Raw genomic sequence first — 10,344 nt, 5'->3', positions numbered from 1 at the left:
ACTCTGCGCCGCACGCGGTTGGGAGCTGCGTCCCCATTCTCTCCTCACGCCCCCGCCTCACGGGCCCAAAGCCCCACGATCCGAGGCGACTTCCCGGGCCCTCGCCTGTGGTTCGCTGGGTTCACACCGCCCACGCGCAGCACCACGCATTGCTGTGCAAGGCTGCCGCTGTGCGTGGGGGATTTTTAAGATTTTTTTGAGAGGAAAAAAAAAATTTTTTCTTTGAGAGGGACGCCCGGGGGCGCAGCGGTTTAGCGCCGCCTTGGGCCCAGGGCGTGACCCCGGGTCACGAGATCGAGTCCCGCGTCGGGCTCCCCGCGTGGAGCCTGCTTCTCCCTCTGCCTGTGTCTCTGCCTCCCTCTTTCTGTGTCTGTCATGAATAAATAAATAAAATCTTAAAAAAGAAAAAAAGTTTTCTTTGAGAGCGCGCGGGAGTGAGGGGGAGCCCGAGGCGGGGCCGCCGCAAGCACGCAGGGCCGGGCCGCGCGGAGGGCGACGGGCGCCCAGGCCTCCGCTCCCTCAGCTCCCTGAGGCCGGGGTCGAGGCCGGGGTCCTGTCGGGCCCGCGTCACGGCGCCGGGCCGCGGAGGTCCCGCGAGAACGCCGCGCGCTCCCGCGAGGCGGGTCCAGCCCGCAGAGGCCGCGGCCCCGCCTCCCGCGCGGGGGCCACAGAAACGGCGGCGCAGCGCGGCCTCGGCGCGCGGCCATAGAGAGGCGCAGGCGGCGGCTAGAGCGCCGCTTCCGCCCCGCCGGTCCTCCTTCCCGACATGGCGCAGTCGGTTAACATCACGGAGCTGAACCTGCCGCAGCTAGAGATGCTCAAGAACCAGCTGGACCAGGTGCGGACGGGCGGCCGAGACGCCCCACGGCCGCCCCGCGTGCGTCCTGCCCTCGCGTCCCCGAGGAGACGCCGCCCCCCTCCCAGCCCCGTGGACCCCGGCGGCGCCTCTCTCTCTCTCTCTTTCTCTCTCTCTCTCTCTTTCCAGCCCCCACCTCACCGCGTCTCCCGTCCTCCGTAGGAAGTGGAGTTCCTGTCCACGTCCATCGCGCAGCTCAAGGTGGTGCAGACCAAGTACGTGGAAGCCAAGGACTGTCTGCACGTGCTCAACAAGAACAACGAGGGTACGGGGTAGGCGCGCGGCGAGCCGGCCCCTCCCGTCCCGGCCCCTCCCCAGACGCGACGAGACAGCCGTCTTCTCCGCCCCGTGCCCCGCTGGGAGCCCTCTAGGGTCGGCTGTCCAGGCCTGGAATGTGCCGGACATTCCTCCGCTGTTGTCCCCGTTTCTGTTCTTAATTCTCTCTTACCGCCCCTGCCGCATCGGAACGCTCTGTAACGTCTTCACCTTCCCCAGATGTTTGTCTTAATTGCTTTCACAGGGAAAGAACTACTCGTCCCACTGACGAGCTCTGTATCCTTTCCACAGAAACTGCTATATCCTGCTAGCTCTCTCCTTTTGTCTCTCCTCCCTCTCCTGGAAAGAAAGAAAGAAAGAAAGAAAGAAAAGAAAAAAAAAGGATGGGATTCATTTTTGATTACTGCAGAGCGTCCCCATAATTCTGAGAACACGCACTATACACTGTTTGTACCTCTCCTAACCTGGGGTTGGCAACCAGCTAATGCCTTGCGAGCACCAAAGCATATGCAGAATCAAGGTGCGATTATTTCCTTTTGCTGTTTGAGAGTGTCCTCTAATACGAAGGCGAAACAGGTGGGCTTACGCTTCTACTAATGACTTAGAAGACATAAACGATGGAAGAATTGCAGGGTACAGAAACAAAGAAGGTTGGCTCTATTTATGAATCCTCAGTTTTGGCTTAACTGTAGCTCTTATTTCTAAATTCTTATTACCAAGAAACCTGGATCGTGGCTGCCTGTTGGGTGTTTTCCTTGAATGAGTAAGGTAGGGCAGTAGGGCATCTGTAAGCTATAGTTGGAGAACAGACAGGCTAAAAAAGAAATAGAGAAGTAGTGTAGTAGGGGCCGGCTAAATAGCATTTAATCCATTAGGAATTAGCTAGGGATTTCACGATTGGGGCTGTTGATGAAAGTGAGGCCAGCTTTTTATCACTCTTACTATACATCAGTAGGAAAATATCGTTGTGTCTAGTTCTTCTGGAGGAAGTATTGGGAGGAACTGTAAGAACTGCTTGGAGGACGGGAGATGGGATCAGGGCAAGAGAGTGTTGTAGCATATGTCATTTTCTCCATAAGGAACCGACTTCTCTGTTCCTTCCCATTCGGAATGTATAGGTATAGTTCTAAGGCCTCCAGATTCTTCAGTCCTTGTGGCTTGTAACTTTTTAGAAAAGAAGGCCAAGCAGGCTAGCTGACGGGCAGTCGTGACACTCCTGCTGGGCTAGTTTTCCCTTAATCCTTGCTTCTTAGATGTATGTCCCTGGGAAGCTACATGATGTGGAACATGTGCTCATCGATGTGGGAACAGGCTACTATGTAGAAAAGGTGAGTGGAAATAACCACATGGATACCCCTCTGAGCAGGGAAAGGAAGTTTAGGGGAAGACCTAGAGTGCAACATGGGGTCTCCTCTTAGCCCTTCATTCACCTCTGACTTTGCAGACAGCGGAGGATGCCAAGGACTTTTTCAAGAGGAAGATAGACTTTCTTACGAAGCAAATGGAGAAAATCCAACCAGCTCTGCAGGAGAAGCATGCCATGAAACAGGGTAAGGTTGGCCTGGGGCACCTCTTCACCCTTTCTACCATGATAAAGGGCATGGATTCCAGTGTGAACTGGGGGTGTCCCCTTTGCTAGATTAAAACCATGTCTTTCCCTTTGGTGTCTAGATGTGATCTCTAGATTCTTTGCATTGCATACCCACTATCTGTAGATTGCACAGTTGGGTGCTTGAGAAATTTAGAGGAAGGAAATCATATCTTTGTTCTTGGGTGTTCCTATTTAATGGGGATGGAATGAAGGAGATGATACGTGTAAATGAATAGACAGGAAGGAAATACAGCCCTATTAACTAGCCATTACAATGCTGGCTACACATTAGAATAACCCAGGAAGTTTAAAAAGGAAGCCCATGTCCAATCCAAACCAATTAAATCAACCTAGGAAGGGGGGATGGGGAATTCTAGAGGATCGGTGTTTTTTAAAAAAACTCCCCAGGTAATTCTGTTACAGTCAGGATTGAGAACCATTGTTCTAAAGGTGAACATCTTATCCATGGTTATGTTTGACTCTTTTAATACTGTATTTGTTCATTTTTATGTCCCACTGGTTACCATATTTACTGACACATTGTAGAGTGTGAATTTGTTTGTGTGAGTATGTCCCACAGTGGATCACTGTTAAAAGTGGGTATTTTTTTTTTTTTTTAAGATTTTGTTTACTTATTCATGAGACAGAGAGGCAGAGACACAGGCAGAGGAAGAAGCAGGCTCCATGCAGGGAGCCTGATGTGGGACTCGATCCTGGGTCTCCAGGATCACACTCTGGGCTGAAGACGGTGCTAAACCACTGAGCCACTCGGGCTGCCCAGTTTTTGGTGTTTTTAAAGATTTATTTATTTAACAGGTGCCTGGGTGGCTCAGTTGGTTAAACATCTGCTTTCAGCCCAGGTCATGAATCCAGGGTTCTGGGATCAAGCTTTGTGTTGGGCTCCCTGCTCTGTGGGGAGTCTTCTTCTCCCTCTGCTGGTCCCCCATCCCACTCATGTCTGAGCTTTCTGTGTCACATAAAATATTCTTAAAAAAAAATGTTTTTGAGAGAGTGCATTGGGGAGAGGGGGAAGGTAGAGTCTTAAGCCGACTCCACACTGAGCACAGAGACAGGCAGGGGGGCTCCTCTCAGGACCGTGAGATCAGGACCCGAGCCCAAACCAGGGGTACCACACTTAACCGACTGCACGCCCCAGGCACTCCTCAGTGTTTTGTTTTATTAACTGTTTAACTTTTTCTCACGGTTCCTAACTCTGGGTTCTCCACTTAAGCTCCAGACCAGGATCTGACTCCTCTTTCCCTCCCCCACAGCTGTCATGGAGATGATGAGCCAGAAGATTCAGCAGCTCACAGCCCTGGGGGCAACTCAGGCGACGGCCAAGGCCTGAAAGCTCGGTTCAGAAACGGTTCAGAAACGGGCCAAGTGCTCCTGCGGCGGGAGCTGGGACCTTGTGGGCGTGGCTTCCCGGGGCCCAGGACGGGAGGGGCTTGCTTCGTGCTAATAAACGTGCCCGCGGGGCCCAATGTTGGTGTCGGTGCTTTCCGCGGAGGCTGGAGGTGCGCGGGGGGCGGGGCGGAGGTGCTGCGGCCCCGCCCGGCACTGAGCGTCTCGAGGCGGGGGGCGGGGCCCGGTGGGCGGGCCCGTTGCCGTGGGAACGGCCTCCGGCGGAAGTGCGGCTGTGCGGGCGCCTCCCCTTCCGGGTCGTGACCCGCGGGCCCCGGAGGCCGCATGGGCCGCGGCTTCCCGCGCGCTCTCCTCCCGCGGCTGCTGCGGCCGCCGCCCCCCGCGCGGCCCGGACCCCGGATGCTCCGCGCGGAGCCCGTCCCGCCGCCCAAGCGACCCCGCGGCGGCCTCATGGCGCCGGCCCGAATCGGGACGCACGACGGCACCTTCCACTGCGACGAGGCGCTGGCGTGCGCGCTGCTGCGCCTCCTGCCCGAGTACCGGGTACGGCCGGGTCGCGCCCCCGCCCCGCCCCGCCCCCGGGCTCCGCCTGCGCGACCCTGGCCGCCCCCTCACCTCCTGTGCCCCGCAGGATGCGGAGATTGTGCGGACCCGGGACCCCGAGAAACTGGCAGCTTGTGACGTCGTGGTAGACGTGGGTGGCGAGTACGACCCTCAGAGGCACCGGTACGACCATCACCAGAGGTCAGTGCCCGGCGCCCTCGCTCTGACCTCGACTCCGGCGGCCCGAGGGCCCCGAGGGAGCCGAGACCCCCGTCAGGTCAGCGCTTCACTGTGCTCCGACCCGGGAGCGCGTCCTGTCCGGGGGGGCCTCCCGCCCTCCCTCCGGCCCCCAGCGCATCGCGCTCCCGCAGTGAGTCACCCTACCTCGTCCTCCGTGCTCTTTTTTCTTTTTAATTTTATTTATTCATGAGAGACAGAGGCAGCGACGCAGGCCGAGGGAGAAGCAGGCTCCATGCGGGGAGCCCGACGCGGGACTCGATCCCAGGTCCCCGGGGTCCCGCCCTGGGCCGACGGAAGGCAGGTGCTCAACCGCTGGGCCCCCCGGGCCGCCCATTCCTCCTCCTTTTCAAAGGAACTTGAGCCTTTCCAGTGTGCAGGTTCATAGCAGCACCCGTCTGCCCCAGGGCTTATACTTCCTAAAACTCTGCCCACGCCCTCCCATCTGGAAATCAAAGGACTGGGGCAGCCCCGGTGGCTCCGCGGTTTAGCGCCGCCTTCGGCCCAGGGCGGGACCCCGGGGACCTGGGATCGAGTCCCGCTTCGGCTCCCCGCATGGAGCCTGCTTCTCCCTCGGCCTGGGTCTCTGGTTCTCTCTCTGTGTCTCTGTATCTCTGATGAATAAATAAGTAAAATCTTTGGGGGGAAAAAAAAATCAAAGGACTGAGTAAAAAACCCTCCCTCATACACCACATTGCTTACAGTGGTGATCTCTGAGAGATTGACGATTTTATTCGTAGGTATTTCTGTTCCTCTTTGTTAAGCGTACATATTACATTCATAAATTCATAAATAATATGGAGGGGGAATCCTGGCATTTATAACCTCATCGCTTACCCTCCCTTCTCAGCCTTTTTTCAGAAGAGCTGACCCTGGTTGCACATCCCTTCCACTTCATTCAGTTCATCCATTTAGCTGGTCCTCTCCCAGTCTTTCCCTTGGAAATGCTTATGAAAAGGTTATGCTTATGAAAATGCCTTATGAAAATAAATCACACATTTATTAACACATTTTTAGGTGGGTTCTTTCTTTTCTTTCTTTCTTTTTTTTTTTTTTTTTTTTTTTTTATGGAGAGAAAGTGCACACAAGCCCAGGGAGGGGCAGAGGGAGAGAGAGACTCTTAAGCAGGGTCTGTCTGTACCTGGTGGAGACCCTGAGGCCAGGGCTCAGTCTCGAAACTCAGATCATGACCTGAGTCGTGAAGAGTTGGCGCTTAACCGACTGAGCCACCAGGCACCCCAACGCTTTTGGAATATAAAGCATGTAATGAACACCCAACGGCCAATCTCCCAACCTAAGCTCTAGAAGGTTACCGTTATATTCGCACCAGTACGCAGGCACTTTTTCCCTGTCCCATGTCCCGACCTCCCCAGAAGTAGGCCGTGTCCTTAATTCTGTGTTCATCATACCCCCGTTTACTGTGTAGTTTAGCACATCTGTTTCTCTCAGTAGTTTAGTTTTGCTTTTTGGATTTTTACCTGGGGGTTTATTCTGTATTCATTTTTATGCCTTATGAATGTTTTTTTTTTTTTTTTAATTTTTTTTAATTTTTATTTATTTATGATAGTCACAGAGAGAGAGAGAGAGAGAGAGAGAGGCAGAGACACAGGCAGAGGGAGAAGCAGGCTCCATGCACCGGGAGCCTGACGTGGGATTCGATCCCAGGTCTCCAGGATCGCGCCCTGGGCCAAAGGCAGGCGCTAAACCACTGCGCCACCCAGGGATCCCCCTTATGAATGTTTTATAGATGTTTTTATATACTCAGTAATAAAAAGCACAAAAAAATAAGCTCTAGGTGATTCTGATGGACGGGTATTTAGAAATTACGGCTGTAGCTTCTGCTTCCCTAAGATCTGTCATATCAGTAGAATTCAGGTGTGTCTACCTTTCTCACCCCTGCCAGCACTGCAGGTGGTCTGCATTTCCGCATGCTGCCTGGCACAGCGCTCTACCCTGAGCTTGTCCGCTCAAGTTCTCAGGTTCCCTACTCCCAGACTCTTCTATATGGTGGACGAGGCCTGCCATGATCTGGCCCTTGCTTACCCTTCTAGCTTTGCTTTTTTTTTTTTTTTTGCCACTCGTCACACCCAAGCTGCCTCTCTTGCAGTTCCATGTAGAGACCTGTCTCAGCCATCATACATGTTGGTCCCTCTGCCTGCGATGCCTTTTCTCCTTCGCCTTTTGTCTGGCCGGCGAACACCTAATTCATCTTTTAGGAATGACCTGAAGTCGCTCTTCTCACCCCACCCCCATTGCCTTGTTTATAACCTACCAAGAGCATTAGCCTGGTGGTGTGCCTGCGTGTCTGCCGGTAGTAGGTGAACTTGAAGGCAGGGACATGGTCTCAGGGTTTGCTCTATCCCTGATGTGTAAAACATGAAGCCTGGCGTGTAGAGAGCAGTGAATTCACCATTGTCAAATGAAAGCATGAACAGACTCCAAGCTGAGGTCCGTGTTGATCCCCATGGAGAAGCTGAAGCTCCCGCACCCAGGCGCTCTCCTCCCGACTCCTGAGCGTTCTCCAGCCCCGCCCCCTCGTGCCTATACACACACACACACACACACACACACACACACAGTTGTGGGTTCACTGGGGCAGCTCGGCCTCAGCCCTGCCTCCCTGTGCTCCTCAGATCTTTCACAGAGACCATGAGCTCCTTGTCTCCTGGGAAGCGGTGGCAGACCAAGCTGAGCAGTGCGGGACTCGTCTATCTGCACTTCGGGCACAAGCTGCTGGCCCAGTTGCTGGGCACCAGCGAAGAGGACAGCATGGTGGGCACCATCTATGACAAGGTGGGGACCCAAAGACAGAGATGACCCGTAAAAGCATCTCCAGCAGCTGGGAGTGGCACTCAGCAGGACTGGGCCTCAGGTCAGGACTCCTGGCCCAGAGCTGGCCCAGCACCGTCTCCCTCAGTCAGGCTTGCCTTTTTCACCTCTGAGAAGGTGAGGTAGTTTAGGGAAGGGCTTTGAAAACCATAAAGCAGTGTTTCGCGGTCCTTTTCTTGATCGGCCATCATAAAAAATGATTGTTCAACAGCTTGGTAATAGAGGAGGCAGCTGGTTTTGGGAAGCACCTGGCTTGAGGTTCTGGCTCCCTCCTGAAGGTGAGGGGGGCAGATCTTGGACCCCCGCATCGGAAGTTGAGCTGGAGAGGATTTGATTATGAAAGTATCGTCAGGATCCCCCGGCATCTCCTTTGCAAGCAGTTCCACACGCTTCTGCTACAGGAAAGGGAATAGGGCTAGTGGCCCCGGCACGCAGATCCGTGATTCTAAGGACGCCGACTTGCCCCCACTCCCGTGAAGTTCACAGGTCAAGCTTCAGATTCCGTCAGTGCTGCTTTTGCAGAGGTCATTGAGTTCAGTTCTGTTGTAGCTCACCTGTCCTCTGCCTCCTGTGACACAGCATTTGTACGATCTGAAGAGGTGAAGAAATGTGAACTATAGGGTCAGAGTTTGGGGAATACTATGGTTTTTAGACCGTCTCGGTCAATTTTCCCTTATGCTGAGGGGCTTCTAAGCCGGGGGAGTAGATTACCCCAAGTTCTAACTAAGCATCAGGTTGGGGTCCAGACCAAGAGATGCTGGGCAGGAAGCAGTCTTTCTCCGCTCTCCCGAGGAGCGCTTTCCCGCATACCGCAGCCGTGCTGCCGTTACAGGCCTACACGCAGGGCCGTTCTGCTTCAAGCACTGAAACACTGATGTGCCGTGTCCTTTCTGCCCCCAGACTCCTGAGGCACTGTCCTACTATTTCTGTGGCCTTGGGAGATGCAGCCCCGGCTCCCACCATGTGGCACATCACAGGCTGCCCTGGGACCGCATCCCGGCTCCTAGGTCTCAGCCAGCACTCCCTCTCCCACCTGACTCGAGTTCGGCCAGACTCTTGTGGACCTCATTTACCAGGTCACTGAATAGCCTGCTCAGCCCACCTGGAGCTTTACCGTGTCCTGGCCACGGGGATCCACGCCCAGAGCCTCTCCTGGAACTTGAGACCTTCCTAGCTCCGAAGTCAGCAGCCCCCTCCTCACACGTGCTGGCCTTGACTTAGGCTTTGCGCGGTTGTGGAGGGGGCACTGGACTAGAAGTCAGGCCATCTGACCGAAAGCCGCTGACCTCCCCAGTTCCCCCTTTCTTCATCCGGCGAACGTTGAGAGACCCTCACAGGGTTGTTGCAGACTGGTGGGTGCGCCCATCCTTTGAAGTCTATAAAACTTGATGCAAATGGTAGGTGCCCTGGAGCATTTTCTCCTGCTGCTGCCTTAGATGTACGAGAACTTCGTGGAGGAGGTGGATGCGGTGGACAATGGGATCTCCCAGTGGGAAGAGGGAGAGCCTAGATACGTGCTGACGACCACCCTGAGTGCCCGGGTCGCGAGACTTAACCCCACCTGGAACCAGCCCAACCAAGACACCGAGGTAAGGGGAGCCCCGGGGGCAGAGACCACGAGGCACGCGAGTACTTCGGGGGAGGAAATGAGTGGTCGCCTCCTCCAGTCCTAGCCACGCCGGAAGTTGGGGCCAGCACCATGGTTCTGATCCCGATTCCCAGGCCGGGTTCCAACGCGCCATGGACCTAGTTCGAGAGGAGTTTCTGCAGAGAGTAGACTTCTATCAGCACAGCTGGCTGCCCGCCCGGGCCTTGGTACAGGAGGCCCTGGCCCAGCGATTCCAGGTACAGGCCCGGGGCAGGCCCTGGGGTTCGTGGCTTAGTGACCCTGGCAGGCTGCCGGCCAGTGGGGCTCCCACTTCCAGCCTGACCTTCCAGCCATGCCTCCCTTCCAGGTGGACCCAAGTGGAGAGATCGTGGAACTGGCAAAAGGTGGATGCCCCTGGAAGGAGCACCTCTACCACCTGGAATCTGGGCTCTCTCCCCCGGTGACTGTCGCCTTTGTTATCTACACTGACCAGGCCGGACAGTGGCGGGTACAGTGTGTGCCCAAGGAGCCCCATTCGTTCCAGAGCCGGTAAGGTCCTAGAGGACCACCTGCAGGCCTCAGGCCTGTCCCACCTTATCTGAGGGGGCCACAAGCCTTGGCCCCTGCCATGCTCCCCCCCACCCCCAGGGCCTCCACTTGCTCCCACCACCTTCCTCTTCTCACTTGTAGGCTGCCCCTGCCAGAGCCATGGCGGGGTCTTCGGGACGAGGCCCTGGACCAGGTCAGTGGGATTCCTGGCTGCGTCTTTGTCCACACCAGCGGCTTCATTGGTGGCCACCGCACCCGAGAAGGTGCCCTGAGCATGGCCCGTGCCACCTTGGCCCAGCGCCCAGCACCTCAGCCTCCCACAAATCCCCCCTTAGCCCAATAAAATATCATCTGTGTCATACTGATCAAGTCCTTGCCCCATTATTGCCCTGTATCATTTGGGGAATTGCCAAAACTTGGGAAAAGTGAAATATCTATTATATGCCAAAGCCTATGGTAGGTGTTTTCTGCTTTGCTTTCCAAATCATCTGAAAACGACCCAGTTCGTAG

General features: G+C 55.3%; 2 protein-coding genes across 2 annotated transcripts; both read left to right on the top strand.

The window, feature by feature from the left end:
• Nucleotides 1–660: 660 nt before the first annotated feature.
• Nucleotides 661–4,207, top strand: PFDN5 (prefoldin subunit 5). The gene is made up of 6 exons (XM_072797761.1): nucleotides 661–838; nucleotides 1,019–1,121; nucleotides 1,377–1,408; nucleotides 2,386–2,460; nucleotides 2,577–2,682; nucleotides 3,995–4,207. The coding sequence occupies exons 1-6, from the start codon at nucleotides 767–769 to the stop codon at nucleotides 4,069–4,071; spliced, it is 465 nt and encodes a 154-aa protein (XP_072653862.1). The 5' UTR covers nucleotides 661–766; the 3' UTR covers nucleotides 4,072–4,207.
• A 190-nt stretch (nucleotides 4,208–4,397) lies between these two features.
• MYG1 (MYG1 exonuclease) lies at nucleotides 4,398–10,203 on the top strand. The gene is made up of 7 exons (XM_072797760.1): nucleotides 4,398–4,631; nucleotides 4,720–4,832; nucleotides 7,502–7,661; nucleotides 9,134–9,286; nucleotides 9,420–9,542; nucleotides 9,653–9,834; nucleotides 9,976–10,203. Exons 1-7 carry the CDS (start codon nucleotides 4,413–4,415, stop codon nucleotides 10,175–10,177), a joined length of 1,152 nt encoding a protein of 383 aa, XP_072653861.1. The 5' UTR covers nucleotides 4,398–4,412; the 3' UTR covers nucleotides 10,178–10,203.
• Nucleotides 10,204–10,344: the final 141 nt, after the last annotated feature.

The sequence above is a fragment of the Canis lupus genome, chromosome 25 (genome assembly GCF_048164855.1).
Source record: "Canis lupus baileyi chromosome 25, mCanLup2.hap1, whole genome shotgun sequence".
Taxonomy (NCBI): domain Eukaryota; kingdom Metazoa; phylum Chordata; class Mammalia; order Carnivora; family Canidae; genus Canis; species Canis lupus.
Note: the sequence above shows the minus strand (reverse complement) of the source record. Positions and strands in the feature narration are given on the sequence as shown.

Excerpts from the sequence above, each read along its gene's own strand:
- PFDN5 (XM_072797761.1), top strand. The coding sequence starts at position 767 with ATGGCGCAGTCGGTTAACATCACGGAGCTGAACCTGCCGCAGCTAGAG. Across the intron at positions 1,122-1,376 it reads GCTCAACAAGAACAACGAGG|GGAAAGAACTACTCGTCCCA; the intron begins GTACGGGGTAGG and ends TTGCTTTCACAG. Across the intron at positions 2,461-2,576 it reads CAGGCTACTATGTAGAAAAG|ACAGCGGAGGATGCCAAGGA; the intron begins GTGAGTGGAAAT and ends CTGACTTTGCAG.
- MYG1 (XM_072797760.1), top strand. The coding sequence starts at position 4,413 with ATGGGCCGCGGCTTCCCGCGCGCTCTCCTCCCGCGGCTGCTGCGGCCG. Across the intron at positions 7,662-9,133 it reads TGGGCACCATCTATGACAAG|ATGTACGAGAACTTCGTGGA; the intron begins GTGGGGACCCAA and ends CTGCTGCCTTAG. Across the intron at positions 9,835-9,975 it reads CCCCATTCGTTCCAGAGCCG|GCTGCCCCTGCCAGAGCCAT; the intron begins GTAAGGTCCTAG and ends TCTCACTTGTAG.